The 22,000-nt window shown below is 37.1% G+C and overlaps 1 protein-coding gene across 1 annotated transcript in view; it reads right to left on the reverse strand.

The window, feature by feature from the left end:
* PTPRR (protein tyrosine phosphatase receptor type R) overlaps positions 1-22,000 on the reverse strand; it is a 245,577-nt gene that overhangs the window by 33,270 nt on the left and 190,307 nt on the right. The window contains exons 7-10 of the mRNA XM_030323227.2: positions 13,554-13,740; positions 10,872-10,956; positions 2,078-2,157; positions 1,506-1,643 (exon numbers count right to left, since the gene is read on the reverse strand). Coding sequence (XP_030179087.1) covers positions 1,506-1,643; positions 2,078-2,157; positions 10,872-10,956; positions 13,554-13,740 — 490 coding nt within the window. The remainder of the gene's footprint in view (positions 1-1,505; positions 1,644-2,077; positions 2,158-10,871; positions 10,957-13,553; positions 13,741-22,000) is intronic.

Genomic DNA, 22,000 nt, shown 5'->3' on the forward strand with positions numbered 1-22,000 from the left:
GCTTTCTTAAATTCTTATTGTCATGTTGAAGCCCTGACACAGTAATTTTAACAAGAAAACAAACACAAGCGCTGACTAAAACCAGATGATAAATGATCCAATAAGATGCCCTAAAATGTAAGCAGTACCTAGGATAGCACCCTTTGGGAATTACACAATTCTCTTTTTATGATGTAAAGTACAGAATGAGTGTTCTACAAGCTAGACCCTGAGGAAAGACTGCTAGTATGCAAATGGAATTTAACTTTGACCCTTTTCTTGGATTTCTTACAAAGATATTGAAAAAGTTGCTTGACTTTTTGAAGTTAGTCAGAGAAAGACAAATATCATATGACTTTACTCATATGTGGAATTTAAGGTACAAAACAGATTTACATAAAGGACGGGAAGCAAAAATAATATAAAAACAGGGAGGGGGCCCCAACATAAGAGACTCTTTTTTTTTTTTTTTTTAATTTTTTTTTTTTTTCCAACGTTTATTTATTTTTGGGACAGAGAGAGACAGAGCATGAACGGGGGAGGGGCAGAGAGAGAGGGAGACACAGAATCGGAAACAGGCTCCAGGCTCTGAGCCATCAGCCCAGAGCCCGACGCGGGGCTCGAACTCACGGACCGCGAGATCGTGACCTGGCTGAAGTCGGACGCTTAACCGACTGCGCCACCCAGGCGCCCCAAGAGACTCTTAAATACAGAGAACAAACTGAGGGTTGCTGGAGGGGTTGTGGGTGGGGGGAAGGGCTAAATGGGCAAGGGGCATTCAGGAAGACACTTGTTGGGATGAGCACTGGGTGTTATATGTAGGGGATGAATTACTGGATTCTACTCCTGAAATCATTATTGCACTATATGCTAACTAACTTGGGTGTAAATTAAAAAAAAAAAAAAAGTTGCTTGGCTTTGTTACTTCTTTCAAATCTTTTTTTCAAAGCTCACCTTCCCCTTTGACCCTTCTTACAGCTCAGCCCCACCCAATCTCCCTATCTTATTCTACCTTTTCCTCCTATACCATTTATCCCTTCTAATTGCTATAGTTTTATGAATTTATTATGTTTATTGTTTTTTAATCTGGATTCCCCAATAGCAAGTTAAAAATCGACCAATGGCAGGTATCTTTGTATGCTTTGTTTACTAATATATTGCCAACAACTAAAATAGTATCTGTCACACAGTAAGTGCTTAAAAATTACTTGGGACATGAGTAGTTTTTTTCATTTCCCTGCCTATAACCCACAGTGATAATTCATAACTCCTCATTTCCTTGCAGAGCTATGTGGAATATGTGAGATACATGTACGCCAAGTATATTGATTTATCTGAAAGAAACCTGCCATTCATACAATGACACTAATTACCATTTCTTGGAAGCATGAAGTGAAATTGTCTTTAAATGCCTTAAAGTTTCCATCTTAAATCTGTTATTAAGTACATGGCAATTTTCCTTAGACAATATCTCTTCTACAGCAACCGAAAATATACAACGTTCACTACTTGGGTAAAGGTCATACCTCATTTTTTTCTTTGAGTTTTGTGATCATAACAATCACGGGACTGTCTTCCTGCCAAACCATCTGCCAGAAATCATTCACGGTGTTGATCATGGGGCCCTGTGTGGCGATGAAAGCTTTCTCTTTGCCACTGTAGCCCTAGTTTGAGTAAAGAGACAGAAATATTGGCTTTGAAATTCATGCCTTGCACTGAAAGCTTAGAACAAGTTCAGAACGAGATGGCTCTACTAGTCCAAAAGCAACACAACTTCCGCGGTTTCACTGAGTCTAGCACGAGTCACGTGGCTGTTCTCCCAGCTAGTCAAGCACGGCACATGGTATTGAGGGTCATAATGCTCAGTTCTCATCAGAGCAGACCCTAGACAGCACTGCAGCCACAGACACACAGGAAAGGAAGACTCAATGTAAAAGACCCACTACCAATGTTCATTATGACTAAACAAGCAAATAAACTTGCTAGTAATCAAGTTAAATCAAAATTAATCCACTCTGAGGAAAAAAAAAATTCCCCCACAATTCCAAATAGTGAGTTGACATGCTCATCAGAAAGAAAATTTTATTTATTTACTTACCCGAATATAATTAGCATTAATGTAGGTGCTCAAAGAATCAGTTACATTTTTTGGTCTTAAACACACTCTGCTGAGGGGGTCTAATGAGGAAAACAAGAAGGAATGTATTAGACAAATTTACTCTTTTGAAAGGTCCTTAGAACACCAATAACTGTGCATAGCACACTTGTTAATTTATACACTGGTCATCCGGTTTGTGTCAATGTTTGTTGTTGATGTGTCTGCATGTCTGTCTCTTGATCCATCTGTGTTTATTGAGGGACAACTGGGCCCATCTTGACCCCTCCCCTGTCCCTTAATACAAATGTTACCCATAAGCTTGAGATGATTTTATTCATCATGCCATTTTTTGGTGGGTTCCTGATTCTTGATCCCTATGTCTTATTTATGCTTCTTTTCTTGTTCTTTGGATTTGGAATTTGCACCATTTTTCCTTGCTCACTTCTCTCTTCTCTTCTGCCCAAAGCAAACACTTGGTCTGGCCTGAACCCCCTCTTGCTAAAGAAGCTGTCTTTAGTTACCACGTGTGGCACTTTGGTCACCTATAGCATGAAAATGATATTGCATAGATTGCTATCGTGTTAGCAGTATTGTCTTAACTTCTCAAATCACTTTCCATCAAGAAGTTGAAACACTCTTTGTAAACCAGTGTTAGGAAAACTATGGTAGTTATTTTTACCAACATTTACATACATGAATTAAGATCAAGTCATCCTTTTATGATTTCTTTAATCTGGTACACTCTGAGCATCCTAAGGCAAGGATGGAGGTTTTTTCCTCATCTATACGACCTAGTGTCTAGCACGGTGTTTATATGTGTAGCAGGCACTCGATGTCTACTGTGTTGATTTAATGGTCCCTTCCATTTTTTAAGAAGCCAGTTCTAGGGGCGCCTGGGTGGCGCAGTCGGTTAAGCGTCCGACTTCAGCCAGGTCACGATCTCGCGGTCCGTGAGTTCGAGCCCCGCGTCAGGCTCTGGGCTGATGGCTCGGAGCCTGGAGCCTGTTTCCGATTCTGTGTCTCCCTCTCTCTCTGCCCCTCCCCCGTTCATGCTCTGTCTCTCTCTGTCCCAAAAATAAATAAACGTTGAAAAAAAAAATTTTTAAAAAAAGAAGCCAGTTCTATACATTCCTCTTTAGTAATTGTTCTATTGCTGTTCTTCTCCAGAAAGATAAAATTCTGAGACTTTATCATACCCACTGTTCTTACCTCCTCCTCCACAATTCAGTCTTCCTTGGGTACACTCCAATCTATCCTAACATTAGTTTTATGCAGACACCATTCTTGCTGATGCCCATCAATGATCCTTTTGTTGATCTATACCAAATAGGCCCATGGCGGTTTTTTCTTCATGTTTTATTTTAATATTTATCATCTTGTATTTTTTTTAATGTTTAATTGTGTGTGTGTGTGAGAGAAAGAGAGAGAGAGAGAGAGAACGAGAACGTGAGTGGGGGAGGTGGTAAAGAGAAAGGGAGACACAGAATCCGAAGCAGGCTCCAGGCTCTGAGCTGTCAGCACAGAGCCGGATGGCGCACAGACCGTGAGATCATGACCTGAGCTGAAGTCGGACACTTAACCGACGAAGCCACCCATGGGCCCCTACCATCTTGTATTTTAAGTGCTTAATTTTTTTGCCTGTCCTCAATGAATTGTAGTGAGCCCCTTGAGGGCAAGACCTGTATTTAATTCACTTTAAAAAAAAAAAGAACTTTAGTATCCATTGTGATTTCTATCTGGTATGTGGCTCATAGAGTGTTTAATATCACAATTCATTTCTATTAAAGTTGAGACACTGCTGTTGACTTTCTAGATAATTTTTTTCTTCCTTAGTGAAGGGGACAGGAAAACTTTCATTCCTTTTCAGTATTCACTGATTCTTAGAAGTTTCCACAAGAGCTCTAAACCACTGAGACTTGAAAAGAGGCCCACTTCCTTCAGTTTTTATAAAGCCTACCAAGTATATGATTTATTGGGAACTCAGCCCTATAAACTGCTTAGATGCAGGTTCCTTGTTGAGCTAAATTAAGTTTATTTTGGAAATTGATAATTTATAAGATTTCCAAGTATTTAGAGGTTTCCAAATACCTTTTTTTTTTTTAAAACAAGAATGAAGCATGTGACTGAGGGGAAAATTATTTTTCTAACCAAAGACTGCCCCCCCCCTTTTTTTTTAATGTTTAGTTATTTTTGAGAGAGAGAGAGAGACAGAGCACAAGCTGGGGAGGAACAGAGAGAGAGATAGACACAGAATCGAAACAGGCTCCAGGCTCTGAGCTGTCAGCACAGAGCCTGACACGGGGCTTGAACTCATGAACCAAACTGTGAGATCATGACCTGAGCCAAAGTTGAATGCTTAACCAACTGAGCCACCCAGGCACCCCTCTAACCAAAGCCTTTTTTTTTTTTAACGTTTATTTAGTTTTGAGACAGAGAGAGACAGAGCATGAACAGGGGAGGGGCAGAAAGAGAGGGAGACACAGAATCCGAAATAGGCTCCAGGCTCTGAGCTGTCAGCACAGAGCCCGACGTGGGGCTCGAACTCACGGACCGTGAGATCATGACCTGAGCCGAAGTCAGATGCTTAACCGACTGAGCCACCCAGGTGCCCCTAACCAAAGCCTTTTTTTTTTTTTTTTTCATTCAACGTTTTTATTTATTTTTGGGACAGAGAGAGACAGAGCATGAACGGGGGAGGGGCAAAGAGAGAGGGAGACACAGAATCGGAAACAGGCTCCAGGCTCCGAGCCATCAGCCCAGAGCCTGACGCGGGGCTCGAACTCCCGGACCGCGAGATCGTGACCTGGCTGAAGTCGGACGCTTAACCGACTGCGCCATCCAGGCGCCCCAACCAAAGCCTTTTTAACGTTAGACTGGACTAATAAAAAAAGCTGAGGGTTAAAAAATATCCAAAACTTTATCATTGTCATCATCACTGTTATAATTTTATTCACTTTATGCATTTTAAGTGTACATGTGTATTTTAAATATATATGTATATTTGTCATATATACATGTCATACATATATATATATATATATATATGATATATATGTATGTCAAATTCACTCTGATAACTTTTTTCAGAATAGATGCTTCTAGATTATATGCTAAATATTTAGCATGCCACTTAGGATACCTCCGGGTGGTAGCAATAACAATTCCAACATTGAGCAACTTGTCTTCTCTCTCTTTTGTTTTTCTGCTTTTATTTTCTTCCTTCTGTCCTCTTGCTTTCTTTCCCTTTTTCCCCTCCCTCCCTCTCTTCCTGTCTTATTCCTTCTCTTTCTCCTGTCCTCCTTCCTGTTTCTTTTTTCCTCTCAACAAAATATTGACCACATAGATTTCGTGTAGAGAACACATGACATTTCCCCATTTTGTCCTCTTTAAAATATCTCTGGCAATTTAAGCCTTCCATTTAACAGACGAAATGGTACCTGGATCCTGATATTCTGACTGCATCCTATCAGATTTTATGAAAGGTTATCCTGTGCTGGAGATTTCTTCTCCAGGAAGAAATGTGTTTGAGGTTTGGAGTCAAGAGGAGAAGCTATCAGATGAGGGAAGGGTGCACACTGCTAGTGTATCCCTGGGCAAAGACAGAAATGAGTGGGATAATATAGTTTTTCTAGATAAGTTCAAGACAACTGGAAAATGGGAGGAAAGGCAGGGACTTGGCCATGCCTTCAAGGTGAGTGGGAGTCACCTCCACTTTGTTGCAGGAGAAAGAGAAGACTTCAGGCCTGCAGTGTCAAAAATGGTGCCACTAGCCACATGGAGCTAAATTTAAGTTATTAAAATACAATAAAATTTAAAAAAATCAGTTCCTCAGGTGCACTGGCTGTACTTCAAGTGCTCCATTGCCACATGTAGCTAATGGCCATCACACTGGAGATATAGAACATTTCCATCACTGTACAGAGTTTTGGTGGACAATGATGATCTCCGCAGTGCAAGATGGTGATTACATGGAAACTCACTTTTTAAGATCCATGTGAAAATTATGAGAGAAAACAGGACCCTTAAAGAGTCTGCTTTTGAAACTATAAACTTGCCTTTGTCTACTTAGTGTTCCTATTTTCTGGAATTGGTTCTGGGGTTAGTGATGAATTCATCTTCAGTTAGGTAGGGAGAAAGGAGAAACTAACATTACCTGAGGGCTTTCTATTGGTTGGAACTTCCTTTTTCACATATTATTACTTAATTCTCTACACAGCCCTATGGAGTGATATTATTATCACTATCTTTAAGGGATGAGGAAAGATTAGGTGGAACAGAAAGATTAAGTCATCTGTGTAAACTATGAGTGCTCTTGCCATGATAGGGAGTCAAGTCTAACTGCAGTATTTTGTTTCAGCCATACAATTTGTTGTCTAATGAGTGGCTCACTTATTTGCATGTGTACTCTGTTCTGGGCACTTAATAGAACAGGAAACATAAGTAGGAAATATTACCAGACTTTAAATTTTTAAATATGAAATGATGGCCAGAGTAATTAGGTTTAATTAATAGAGTTCTTTAATTTTATCTATGTATTTTATATTTGTATAAATAAATTGTTTGCATGGAATAAATATACATGAAATTTGTTATTATACTTCATTGTTGTGCAAATAACTTCATATTGATGTATGATTTTTTCCCATTGCTTTTGTGATTTAAGACATAGATATATTTTCATCATTAATATTTGCTTATGTTGCAAAATAATGTGATATAAACTTGACCTTCTCACTTTAATCTACTACGTAGAGTGTTCTGAGCCAGGCTGACATCATCATCAGAGAAACAACTATTTTTTAATTGGTTCTGAGCCATCCATATTTCTGCTGTAAACCATACTCCAAATTATACAGCCTCACTAATATGTACAAGCTGGACGCTTTTAAACTTGGGTTTGTTATAAGTTAAAACAATACAAAATTATAATACTTAAAATATTAATCATTTTTAAGTATTTTATGTAGTGTTACAAATTTATCCCATACTACAGTCCGAAATAAACCATAAAAAACAGCTTTCCATATAAATTCCAGTCTTTTCTGATTATTTTCAACTAATGGTATGGCATGCCCAAACTGTATTTACTAAATTATATTTTGTGCAACAGGGAGTGGGTGAGGCTTTCAGACATTTTCAACAGAAAATTCATTATTTGCAACATCAGTTGTCAGCACAGGTGCCCTGGTTCAAGTGATCCACCCAGTTCTGGGAATGGAAAAGCTGACACAGGACTATGAAGGGCTATGTCTGATATCATCTGGGCAGGAAATAGAGAAGGCTGAACTTTAAATAATCCTAATAATTTCCAAATCCATCTGACATTAGATGGTTAGGTAAAACTGCGATGGATGTATATGCCCTAATTATTTATGTTTGGTAAATTTCAGATGAAAAATCTTGAGAGAGAGAGACAGAGACAGAGACAGAGAAAGAGAGAAGCACTATTTTTAAGTCACAGCACTTTCATCCCCATTAGCCAGCTGTAGTTATAAAATATCTTTCAACAGGACTATACTACATGGACCAGGTAAAAATATGTTATAGTGGAGTGTTTTCAACTCCACCAGAGGGGGAAGCCCAAAGATACCATTAACAGTAATTCTTTTACCATAAATATGGAGAATTTGATGTTTTATGAGTGAATTAATGGGCTTGATTATGAAGACTCTAGTATTCAATATTCATACTTTTTAAGATTATTTTTTAATATTTGTTTATTTTTGGGAGGGAGGGAGAGTGAGAGTGGGGGAGGGGCAGAGAGAGGGAGACAGAGGATCCAAAGTAGGTTCTGCACTGACAGCAGAGAGCCCGATGTGGGGCTCAAACTCATGAACTGTGAGATCATGACCTGAACTGAAGTTGCATGCTTAACCAACTGAGCCACCCAGGCACCTTCAATATCCATATATTTTTTTAATGTTTATTTATTTACTTTTGAGAGTGAGAGAGACAGAGCATGAGCAGGAGAGGGGCAGAGAGAGAGGGAGACACAGAAACCAAAGCAGGCTCCAGGCTCTGAGCTGTCAGCACAGAGCCGGATGTGGGGCTCGAACTCACAAACCACGAGATCATGACCAAAGCCGAAGTCAGACACTTAATTGACTGAGTCACCCAGGCGCCCCAATATCCATACTTTTTAAAAGTCTTTGTGGCTCCATCTTTCCAGAGCTATTGTTTTGAGATGTTTATAGATTTTGCCAAAACCCAACTATCTGTTGTCTAATGATTGACAATGTAACATCCTCTCCAAAGCATTTTTGCCACTGTAAGCAGAATTAGTCAGTCTTCTCTATATTCCTACACCACTTGGGCCAGATCTCAATTCTGGCTTTTATTATATTGAACATAATTACTCATTTACATATCTCTCCTCTCTAGTCCATGACCTCCTTGATCTTATAAGCCATTCCTTATTTCTTACTTGTTCCTGGCAGCTGGCTCATTGTTTGATATAAATTTCATGGAGTTAAATTCAGTTTTAACATAGTCTAGGGGCGCCTGGATAGCTCAGTTGGTTGGGCATCTGACTTCAGCTCAAGTCATGATCTCATGGTCCGTGGGTTCAAGCCCCACATCGGGCTCTGTGGTGACAGGTCAGAGCCTGAAGCCTGCTTCAGATTCTGTGTCTCTTTCTCTCTCTTCTTCTCCCCCACTCACACCTGTCTTTGTCAAAAATAAATAAACATTAAAAAAAACCAAACATAGTCTAAACAGTGTTTCTCAAAGTGTGGTCCTGGTATCATCTGTACCAGAATCACCTGGATGTTTGCTTAGAAGCACAGATTCTTGGGCCCAACAGCAGACCTACTTAAACAGAATGCCCCGGGTGGGGCACAGGACTCTAAATTTTTATAAGGATTCTAGGTGATTGTTATGCACAATGAAATTTTTCGGTAACAGCTTTATTCAGATGGAATTCATATACCATACGATTAACTCACTTAAAGTGTGCCATCACAGAGTTTTTTTTTTTTTAATTCACAGAGTGTACAACTGTCACCACAATTGATTTTGTAACATTTTCCTCATCTCCAAATAAACCCCATTCCCTTTAGTTATTTAGCAGTTATTTCCCATGCCTCCCAGCACCAGGCAACCACTAACAGAGTTTCTGTCTTTATAGATTTGCCAATCTGGACACGTCATATAAGTGGAATTACATAATCTGAGGGATTTTGTGATGGCTTCTTTCACTTAGCATAATGTTTCCAAGGTTCATGCATGTTGTAGCATGCATCAGCACGTCGTTTGTTTTTATTGCTGGGTAATATTCCATTGTGTGGACATTCTACACTCTATATATTCATCAGTTGATGGATATTTTGGTTGTTTCCACATTTGGGGCTATTATATATATATTTTATTAAATGCTTACTTGTTTATTTTGAGAGAGAGAGAGAGAGTGCACGCACAGGGGAGGGGCACAGAGAGAGGGAGAGAGAGAATCCCAAGCAGCCCCACGCTGTCAGCACAGAGTCTGATGCCAGGCTCCATCTCACAAACCGTGAGATCACAACCAGAGCCAAAATCGAGAGACGGATGCTTAACTGACTGAGCCACCCTGGCGCCCCTGGGGCTCTTATAAATAATGCTGTTACAAACATTTGTGTATAGCTTTTCAATATCAATACTTTTTAAAAGTCTTTGTTGCTCCATCTTTCCAGAACTATTACTTTGAGATGTTTTTGGATTTTGCCGAAATCCCAACTAGCTATTTGTCTGGTGATTGACAATGAAATGTTTTCATTTTTCTTGGTTATATTACTAGGAGTAGAATGTCTGAGTTATATACTAACTCTAGGCTTTGCCTTTTGAGGAACTACTGAACTGTTTCTTAAGTAACTGTACCATTTTCCATCCTTATCAGCAATGTGTGAAGGTTCCCGTTTTTTTACATCCTTGCTAACAGTTTCTATAGTCTATCATTTTTATTTTTATCATGTGGATGTGAAGTGTTATCTCATTGTGGTTTTGATTTACCTTATGGCTAATGATGTTGAGCATCTTTTCAAATGCCTGCCAATCATTTGTGTATATTCTATGGAGAAATGTCTATTCAAGTCCTATGCCCATTTTCAAATTGAATTGTCTTTTTATAATTGAGTGCTAAGAGTTCTTTATATATTCTAGACAGAAGTCCCTTATTAGATATATAATTTGCAATTTTTTTTTCCCATTCTGTGAGTCATCTTTCTATCTTCTTGATGGTATCCTTTGACCTCTGAAGCACAAAACTTTTTAATTTCATAAAGTTCAATTTATTTTTTCTTTTGTTGCTTGTACTTTTGGCATCACATCTAAGAAATCACTGACTAATTCAAGGTCATGAAGATTTACATCTGCTTTATACTAAGAGCTTTATAATCTTAGCTCTTACCTTCAGGTCTGATCCATTTTGAATTAATTTTTGCATATAGTGTGAGGCAGGGTCCAATTTCATTTTTTTTTTTGCATGTGAATGTTGGTTGTCTCAACACCATTTGTTGAAAAGACTATTTGCCCATTGAATTTTTTGATACTCTTGATGAAAACCAACTGACCATAATGTGCAACACAATAAAAGTTTAGAACCATGTGTCTATTGGAATTGTGAGCTGACCACTGTAATAAAAGTAATACAGGATAAAGTTATTAACCTCAAACTACTTTAATGGTTATTAGTCTTGATGTGTATTTATAACTCCAACTTTAGTGTATACAGAGAAGTTGTGAGGATGGGAATCGATGAGGTGGAGGTTAATGGGGAAGGCTTGTGCTTTATAATGCAAACTACTTAATTCAAGAAACTTACTTGGCAAAATGGTCTTATAGCGATTTTTAGTTCCATGACGTGGAATGTCAATTTCTTTGGGATCCACAAAGTTCATTGGAATTTCCTGCAAAAATAAATGATATCAAATTAGTGTATCTAATGCTGCCACAAAGAAAATCTTCCCAGGGGGCCATCTGATCCAGAGCCCTACTGAAGTTCAAAGTCATTTATAAAACAACAGACTACCACCTCTGGTTGACCAACACCCTTCCTTTTATAAACATATTAGCTGCACCCTGTCAAGCTGACTCTAAGAAACACCTCTCTGTCTTAGAAAGTATTATTTTATATATGGTTATCAAAGAAACATATAAAACTTTGATTAGATTTTTAAACTTCTATTTTGACATAATTGCTAGAAATATGTATACACACAGCTGAAAATTGACAATGTATTCAAATTTCTTTAAATCTTTATGTAACTTCAGTACCAAAAATTTCACTACAATGGATTCTCTTTTAACATTGTGTAACTCTTTTAGGATTATTAAAACCTCCTCCCCAAATGGTAAATATAAAGGGCTTTTTTGTTGATTCAGGAGATGATCATAGGATGCTTTTTTGTATTAAGGAATGGTTGATAATTGTACAGCTCCATTTGTGTTGTCAATGTAATATTTTTAGTGAAGGTCACCCAGACACTGTTTTCTCCCACTTAACAAGAATATAAATAGTTTTACTCGGTCAGAATATATGTCATGTGCCTCAAATGCTTGGAGAGGGAACAATTAGAGTAGAAATGGCTCCGTGGAAATGAATTAGATCTAAAAGGTGAGCATCTGTAGCTGACTGGGACAAAGAAAGAAATAAGCCAAAGTTTTCAAAAGGGTCAAAAAAATCATTTAAGGATTTGATTACACAACATAGTATGATCTCTAATTAAATTTTTGCAAAACATTGCTTAAACGTTAACGTGAAATAAGAGAACTTTCATCTTTAGATCACGTGAAATACTATTTTTGTTACTTAAAGTTTCTTCAGTGGAAAATATAACTCAACAGCCTAATATTCATTTACATGGAAGAAGTTATCCATAAATTAATTCAAATTGTCCCAGTTTTCAGTCAATCTGAAAATTTGAGGAAAGCCTGACTATCTTATAAATTTGAGATGTGGTCTACAGAGAGAAGTAGTTTACTTTTTAAATATCATTTCCTAAATGTGCACTATTTTAGATATTTATAACATTCATTCCTACTCTTTGTTCCAACTAAATGTTATAACTTCTCAGTTCCAAGTGACCAAAATAAGCAAAATTGTTGGATGTTCAACAGAAAGCACATATTCATGTTTGGTAATTTCAAACAGGTCAGTCTATTTTAGCAAAGCTATGATATGTTTGTTTCTCCTCTGCTTCTTCCTGTTTTCTGACACACACTGACAATTTATCATCTTCCAGCATTATCTTTCTTTTTGGTACTCCTTGTCATTTTTCCTTTAAGGGCTTATCTCCAAGAACAAAGAGCTATCTATGGTTCCAGAAAAGAATACTAGATGTACTTTTGATTAGCTGTATGATCATTGACTTGTTCTTGCATCTCACTAGGTCTCATCTTCTTCATATATGAAAAGATGACACACTACAAAGTCTAATTTTAAAAACTGCATGTTCATGTTTTACTTTGGATGCTTAACAGTAGTTGAAGAGGCTAACAGCAGATCTAGCCCATTGCTGGATATTTCATCATTAGGGTGACTGCAAATATCTGAACAGAACTTGGGATGATCAATTTATTAAAATCAACAGACTTTGGCTTACGATGTACAACTGATTTAAAATTAAAGTGAGCTATAAAATGCATAATCCCCTTGGGCAGTAATTAGAACTAAGAAGCTCTAATCTGTCTCCATGCTCTCTGGGTCGGAAATGTGTTTTCATGAATCGAGTTATCACCAGCTACACTGATGGGTTGCCATCACTTTTGGCTAAAACTCCCAATCCTCTTTAGCCCACATTTGGTCTTCCCCCATGTTCCTTATTTCATTTAAGGTCACTGTATGCAGCCTGTTCCTCATGTCACAAACTGAGGTATCATTTCTGACTTCTTCCCTTATTTTGGCCGCCTCATCCAATTCGGCCCCCTTCTTGCAGAGTCCTATAGGTTTCCCACATTTTCACTCCTACTATCTTAGTTTAGACCACCATGCCCAGTCCACAGGATCACTCTAGAGCTTCCAACATACCCCTTTCTAATGTTCACTCCACTGCAGATAGAGTGATCTTTTACAAACTTAAGATAAAGTTCAAACTTTTAAATATGTATCAAGACTCAGGTTTCTTTTATAACTCTGAGGCTCAAGCTTTGCCACTTTCCACCTTGATTTCAATGCATCAGCTAAATCGAACAACTTAATTCCCCAAACAGTGACAGTAAACTGTTCCTTCTTCCTGAAATGCCTCTTCTCTGCCTAGTTCCTTCTTGATACTTCTCTGCCTGGCCAGCTCCTACATACTCTGCCTCAATTTAGTAATCACATGCTAGTTTGAACATTTATCAGTACTTGATGAGATGTAGGGTGGCTCTAAAACCTTGTACTTAACCTTTTAAACTGTAACTGTTTGTTTACTTGAGTGGAGGACAGTGCCATTTTAGTAGGTGCCTCTAGGGTCTAGTTTATCAAAATACCTACTGAGGAGTGAATAATAAACAGCTGGCTCACCATGAATTCACTTTGGAGTAAATGTGAACTTGCCACGACGTCCCTCAGCTGTGACCTTGTGAGGATTCGGCTGGCTGACTGCAGATACTCCATTGCTACCTTCTCCCGTGGGGTTGGGATAGCCACAAAAGGTTCAACATTCCCCAAGCTACTCATGTCCAATGTAAGAGATACGTTGGACCCTCGTCTACATTGGGGAAGAATGTTAATAGGTTTAGACACCACGTGAATCATTTTGATCACACAAATTCGTCTTTCTGTGCATACACACAATTCAGTGAGAAGTTTTACAGAAATAAGGACCAAATGTCTTTTCCTCTTATGGTACCATAGTGGACTATAGCAACTATCCAGAGTTTCTTTACAGGAAACTGAAAGTTTTGTTGTTGGAAATAAATCTGAATTGAGAAAACGCACTATAATTCATTAATAGGTATATTTGACACAAAAATAATAAAATGGCTAGTAATAATAAGTGAAAAATTTAGGAAAAGTAAACATCACTTTTGAATTGAGAAATTATGTATAACACAAAACAATTTTATTTTTTGTATGTCTGAGAGCTCAGTATAGAAATCATATAGCCATCTAATATTTTTGACACATGATCTTACTGGACATAGGAAGCTCAGAATGGGAAAAATCAATTTTAGTTCACAGTATTACTATTGAGGTAGAATTTAAAAGTTTTAAAATTTTTTTTTTTTCAACGTTTATTTATTTTTGGGACAGAGAGAGACAGAGCATGAACGGGGGAGGGGCAGAGAGAGAGGGAGACACAGAATCGGAAACAGGCTCCAGGCTCTGAGCCATCAGCCCAGAGCCTGACGCGGGGCTCGAACTCACGGACCGCGAGATCGTGACCTGGCTGAAGTCGGACGCTTAACCGACTGCGCCACCCAGGCGCCCCTAAAAGTTTTAAAATATATGTACTTTTTATAACGTCTGAGTGAATCCCCAAATAATAGCATCTGTAGCCTCCATCTATGTACGCATGCATGCATGCATGTATATATGTGTGTATATGTATTTAATTCTGTGATAAACTCATAAGGACCATACAGATCACAGATTCTTATTCTGAATTACATTTATCTTCCCTCTGTAATATCCCTCTTCTTGTTGAGAGGCGAGGTGGGGCTTTGCCAAATTATAAGGGCCCCTTGTGCCCTCAATAGAAGGCGTGAGTGCCTCTTACCAGTAACATTAGCTGCTTGGAAACAAGAAGTAACTATAAAATAACCTGTGCAAGATTGAGGGTCAAAATCAAAGATTTTATTCACAAAAACTATTAGGTTAAAGGGCCTTAGGCATGAGTCAGGTGATCAAATATGGTGCCAACTGGTTGGTGTTCCAAGGAAATGGAAAACAGGGAAAAACAGGTCATAGCAAATGTGAACAAAGACAGTAAGAGCAAATACTAGGTCCAGTGTATTTCATTTGAAGGGTGATTTACACATTTACTATGGAGCACTACACCCGGAAATATTCAAGTAGCTACAGCTTCATTTTAAACAATGGAAAATTATTAGAACATACAACAAAACCCCACTAAACAAAAGTGAGTAAGTTCTTCCTGTTATGAAATTGCCTCTGGTTGTAGCTTTGGTGGCATTCTATAATTTGATATGTAATGTCCTATTTATTGATTTCTAAATGGTTTATAAAAAAAATAAATGGTTTGTGATTGTAGTTTTAATTCTTGCTTTGGCTTGATGTTTATGTGTTTACAAATTTATTTTCCTTATTAATTTCTAGTTATAGTAATACAAATCAGAGAATGGTTGGACTTCTAAAGTTTGGAATTTCTTAATTCTTTCTTGGGGACAAACGCTATGATAAAGTATTCTGAATATTTCATAGGTACTTTTGGAGGCAACTAGTTTGATTATTTATTTGCCTCTAGCTAGCTAGCTATAAATTTATCTATGTACATATGTATATCTATATCACCTTATTTATTATATTACTGCAAATTATTAAAAATATTATTCCAATCTATTTTTTCCCACTGGATTTCTCAAAGCCTGAGATGTATGTGAGTCTTCCACAACACTTGGTTTGTTATTTTTCCTTATATTCTTAGTGATTTTTACTTTATATATTTCAGCCATTGTTTTATTTGAAGCGATTCATAATTATATCTTTACTATAAATTTTATCAATATTAAACATTTACTTTCCTATTAATTTTATGTCTTGCCTCACATCTGACTACTTTTTCTAGTTTTATTGAGATGTAATCTACATACAGCACCATATAAGTTTAAAATGTATGGCATTCTTTTTTGATTTAAGTATATTGTGAAATGATTACCACAATAAATTTAGTTAACATTCATTATCTCCTAGGGACACACACACACACACATACACATACACAAAGAAAACAAATTTTTTTTCTTGTGATGAAAACTTAGGGTCTACTCTCTTAAAAACTTGCAAATATACCACACATCTGTGTTAGCTATAGTCATCATGTTGTACATCACATCATGTACAATACATAATTTATTACCTTTTGATCACCTTCCTCCAATTAACCTTCCTGCAACCTCCCACTTGAGAAAAATTAATATTGGCATACCTGCTAATTTTTTTTGCATGATCTTGAAAACCCTTTTCTAATTTTTATTATTATAGTTAACTTTTTGAATCCCTGTTAGAGATTAGGGGGTAGCATTCTGGACACTCCATAAAATCTCACCTAGCTGATAGAAGAATGTTTGGCCCCACCATTTTTTTTTTTTTTTTTTTTTTTGTGGCTGTTGTTGGTGATGTATGGTTTTGTTTTGTTTTGTTTTTTGAGAGAGTGAGAGAGAGAGAGAGAGAGAGAGAGAGAGAACACCAGAGGGGAAGGCACAGAAAGAGGGAATCCCAAGTAGACTCTGTGCTGAGCTTGAAACAGGGCTCCATCTCACAACCCGTGAAATCAAGAGTTGGACGCTTAACCAACTGAGACACCCAGGTGTTCCAAGGGCTCCTGTGTTTTGAGTAGGAGGTAAACAGTTGAGAAGGCTTAAAGAGTGGTTTTCTCAGACCAAGAATTTTAATCTACTTTTAACGGGAAAGTGGTTTTAAAAAAATTTTTTTTTTACATTTATTTATTTTTGAGAGACAGAGAGAGACAGAGCACACGTCGGGGAGGGGCAGAGAGAGAATGAGACATAGAATCTGAAACAGGCTCCAGGCTCTGAGCTGTAAGCACAGAGGCCAACGCAGGGCTCGAACTCACAAACCGTGAGATCATGACCTGAGCCCAGGTTGGGCACTTAACGGAGCCACCCAGGCGCCCCAGTGGGAAAGCAATTTTTATCATTTCTCAATACAGTTCCTCTGGCCTTTAAATTGTCAGGAATTCTTTCCTCATTCTGATAATAGCTTGTTTATTAGTTTTGAGTGTATTTGTGAGAATTTGGCTTTTGTTGGCTTCAGAGATTTTTTTTTAATAAGGCATTGGGAGAGGCCATTTTAGGGATTGCTAATCGGATTCCATTTTATTTTTTATTATTTAAAAAATGTTTTTAATATTTATTTACTTTTGAGAGACAGAGAGAGAGAGAGAGACAGAGTGTGAGCAGGGAGGGGCAGAGAGAGAGAGGGAGACACATAATCTGAAGCAGGCTCCAGGTTCCGAGCTGTCAGCACAGAGCCCAACTCAGGGCTCGAACCCACAAGCCATGAAATCATGACCTGAGCCAAAGTTGGACACTTAACTGACTGAGCCATCCAGGTGCCCCTCAGATGCCATTTCAACCAGTCTTCAGCCCCAAAATACTACAGTATCTGCCATCTGTCCATTAAGTGATATGCAGTGCTACAGTGATTTAGTAGAAAGGGAGATCACTTCCATTCATAGTGGCCAGAGATGTATGAGGAACAGGCATTTGAGTTGAGCCTTGAAGGTAAAAGTTCAATAGATAAATTTTCGGTAAAGGGTTATTTCAGGGAGAGAGCCCGGCAGAAGAAAAAAAATATGGAAGCAGGAAATGATAAGGCATCTTTGAGAAATGGCATATAAGCAGTTTGAGCTAGAGTTCATTTGTATAAAAGTGTATTTTGGAATTGGGGGCAGGGTCATGTAAGAGAAACGAGAGAAAAGCAAGAGTCACAGAAATAAGAATTAAAAAGCCTACCCAAATCCAGAAAAGAGAGAATTGTGAACATCAGGTTATATAAACTTCTATTAGGGCTTTCCACAGCACGCCCTGCCTGGGAGGGGAGGGTGATTAGAAGCCTCTGAGATTCCACGTCTAATAGGGTCCATTTGATCTAGTGAGCAACTTTTCTGAAGATTCTGTGATAAATTGAGAGCCATGGAAGCATTTTCATGCAAACCGACTTTGTAAGGAAGAACAACTTTTGTCTGGCAAGGGAAGGAAGAAAGGAAACTAATATTTATTAAACATCTATGATTTGCCAAGCACTGTTCTAAGCACTTTCACATATGGTATTTCAATTTCCATGGCAGCTCTTTGAGGTTATTACTTTCCTCTATTTTATAGGTGAAGAAATAACTAACTTAGGAACATGAAAGTGGAACAAAGATTCAATCCAAGTTAGAATATAAAACTCAAGCTCTTTCTGCTTTTCTACCCAAAAGCAAAGTAATGGTGGGCAGATTATGTTAGACTAGCCGGTGCCTCACATGGAGTTGGGAGCCAATTGTTGGGCGGAAGGTCAAGACTACTGAAGTCTAATGTAGAGGTAGTATATTATTCAGAGCACAAATTCTGTCTTTACCGTTATATTTGTCTGGGTTCAAGTCCTGCCTCTCCCATGTCCTTATGGTGGACCTTTGATCAGTCTACCTAGCCTCATTACTTGTCAATTTCTTCTTCTTCTGTGAAATGAATAATTAAGAATATTTGCTTCAGAGGGATATTATAAGGATTAACCAGATAGTATAAGTAAACCACTTGTAAGTGTTGCCTGGTTATTATTTTGGGTAATAATGGAATAAAGTCTTATATAACTCTCACCTCTGCCTCTCTAATGGATCTCTTGAAAGAGATCTTTGCAAAAATTCAAAAATTGTTTACACTGAGATTAACTTTAACATTGTGAAATTAATGGATGGTATCTACACATTTGTCACTACAGAGAAATACATCCTTCTTGATAACCTATTTATCTTAAAATTTCCCTTTATTATGGCAAATCCATTTCCCCTGAACCCTAAACAATTCCAGAACACTTCACCTCAACACCTCAGACAATGTCTCAAAGTTCAATTATGGAATTAATCTTGTACAAGCTGTTGACCTTACAGAGAGCATTTTTCCACAAAACAGCCCTTATTGTGATCGTTCTCTTCTATTCTGGCTGTGAAATATTACCATAGGATGTCACTAACTTGGAAAAATCTCTGCCTTTGTTAACTCTTATTTCCAATGAACAAACAATATTTAAGTTAATCGAAATACAGTGAAATAAGAAAATCAAATCAGTAGAATCCACTTAAAAACTCTGTACATTTCTTAGTCATGTATTGTGCTTGCAGAGAAGAGATTAAATACACATCCATATATATTTTAAAGAGTTAATTTTTTCATTATAAAAGTGACACATACTCATTGTAGAAAATTTATAAAAAACTAGAAATTTTAAAAAGGCAATTAAAGTCACATAAACTTCACTAGCTTTTAAACCGACGTTTAAATTTTGCTATGCCATAGGCAATAAAGGCAGTGGCTTATTGCTTTAATTTTTATTTTTTTTGGTCACAGATGGGGTAAATATATTTTCATATGATTATTTTTCATTTATTTATCAGTCCTTACCCTTGAGAAGTGTCTGTTCATGATCTTTCCTTATGTTCACATTGTAGCATTAATGTATTTATTATTGATGACTATGATTTACAATAAATTATTTCTCAGATATATGTGTTGAATATATAAGATTTATTGTTGCCTTAAAATACCAAGGATTTTTTAAAAATTATACTTACATCCAGTCAAACATATCAGTCTTTGTGTGTGTGTGTGTGGTTTCTTGCATTGCTTTAATACAAAAAATTCTTCTGGAAGCTTAATTTTATAGAAATTAAAGCTTAATTAAATAGAAATTTAATCTATTTCTAATTTATTTTGGGGTATGGTAATGGTGAGAATCAACTAGATTTTCCCCCCCAAATAGGTTATCAATGTGTTTAACACAATTTACTGAACGATCTGGAGAACAAATGGATTTTATAATTACAGAATATTAGGCTTTTAACCAGCTATCACTGACTAATGATCTGCTGGAGAAAATGTCACTTTACTGAACTGAGATATGAAATTGCTTCCCAGTATCCATAAACAAAAGAAGTTAGGATAGAATCAAAAATAAATTTCAAAAACAAAACAAACGTAAGAAGTTAAGAGAAAGTACAAATTAAGGTACTGGGAAAAAAAAAATCTAAAGGATTTAGAGGGAAAAACAATCAACAGAAATAACAGGAGACCTGGACCTTTAATGAAAATGGAATATGGAAAAACTAAGAACATGAACTCTTATTGAAAAGTTTGCTTCTCCTTTGTTATGTAACTCTGGACAAACTGTTTAGACTTTTTTTATGCCTCATGATTGCTGTTGGACAAAAGGGAACATAATAAAAAGCTTTATCAAGCTCCTGCTGTAGCACCAATTATTATTTATGCCAAAAAAATAAATAAGAGGGAGGAAATTCAAAAGATACCAATGCAAACAATTGAAGGAAAAAGCAAATTCTTAAGGAAAGGTAAAAGGAATGCAATAAACAGCATGCTAATTACAATTAAGTAAAAAGGAAAACATGTATAAATATTATGGCCCAGGGCCACACATCCATTTTAGCAAGAGCTTATAAGCGGTGCTCTGTTGAAACTGTTTGAGTCTGTACCATTGCTCTTAATGACCAAGAGGTGGGAAGAAAATAGAGCTAAAAATCTAAGAACACTACAATTGCCAGTTAGAATAACTGAAAATTAAGCATTTCTTTTCTTGGTAGTTGGGGCTGGATGCTGGATTTTAGAAGCTGGATTTAGGGCAGAAGGGCTACAGTTCCTAGCCCTGGGGCCATGAGGCCGTCTATGCTGTCCCCTTTGCAATGCCTCCACCACCAACAGCAGTGAGCCTTCAAGCCTGGCACCTCACTTAGTACCGGATAAGGAATGGAAATGGGAGTCAGAGAACAAAACAAATGATCGGTTTGCCTGTAGTCCAGGAAGATGTACTTCTGCAACTACTGGATTAAGAAATTAAGTTTCAAGGGGAAATGGTGGTAGCTGCTTATCTTGAACTATTCGAAAGGAGAACGGAAAAATATGCATCTAAAGATTATAAGAATTTAGTACAGAGTGAAAGCAAACAGATCTGATCTTTGAGAGCTTTTCTTAATTCTTTTGTTGTTGTTGTGCTGTAAAAAAATACACATAATTCATTCAGAGCTGTCTTTATTACCATACACATCTAATCCTACATGGTGAAAAGTTGGAAATAATATTGATGTCCTCTCCAGATCTGAAACGTTGTGAGTCCAGGACCTTCAGTGCTGCCTTCCCTCCCTCCTTGTGTATTCCCATTATAAGGATCACAAAGCTGACGATCTTGCCTTGATCCCCAAGGTGAGCATAAACCCCTCCACCTCCAACTTGATTTTTCTTATTTAATTTTGCTCTATTTGTCCACATATTTAGTTTTCTAGGGTACCTTTAATAAAAATGAAGAAAAAAAGAGAGAAGTTTTTACTCATTTGAAATGGCAAAGGAAGAAACAGTGGTGAAATAGAGCGATGAAGTCCATTTATTGTGTATGGATTGCCTGGTCCCCACAGTTCCTTGAAACTCCAGATTCTACCACTTTTAAGTTCCAAAGGTAATGGTATTTAATGAATGGTTTGCTGTTTGTCTCCATCTCTTTACCTCAGATAAACTATATATAGTACTAACTACCTTCCTGGATCACTTGGCAGATGAAAGGGTAAAATTAAAAAAAAAAAAAAAAAAAAGGCTGAGGAGTGCTAGGAATGTTAAATTGTGGCTTAAATTCAAAGCTCCTGGAAAGTTAAGTGTGACATAAATGCCGTGTAACTAATTTCTAAAAGCTGAAATAAATGAATAGATATTGTTACCATCCATAGTAAAATTTCCCAAAGGAAATCCTGTAGAGAAGAAATGTAATAAGGTTAAAAGAGACCAAGCACAGGGCCAGGAAGATGACAAACGTATTTCACTCTAAAGCAAAAAGAAAATCTTAAAATGTAGAGAACATTTTTTGGTGTGGGAAATGATTGATTTCCTACTTAAAAGCACTACTTCACTAGGTAAAATACTGCTCTCTCTTTTGAGTGATTATATAAAATTTTTTGATTTCATACAATGATATCCGACATTTTACACATGGATAGGACAAGGCAAAATTTACATCCTTCTGTTATTATTTAAAAAAATAAAAGTCAAAACAATCATTAAAAAAATAAA

This window comes from Lynx canadensis, chromosome B4 (genome assembly GCF_007474595.2).
Source record: "Lynx canadensis isolate LIC74 chromosome B4, mLynCan4.pri.v2, whole genome shotgun sequence".
Lineage (NCBI taxonomy): Eukaryota > Metazoa > Chordata > Mammalia > Carnivora > Felidae > Lynx > Lynx canadensis.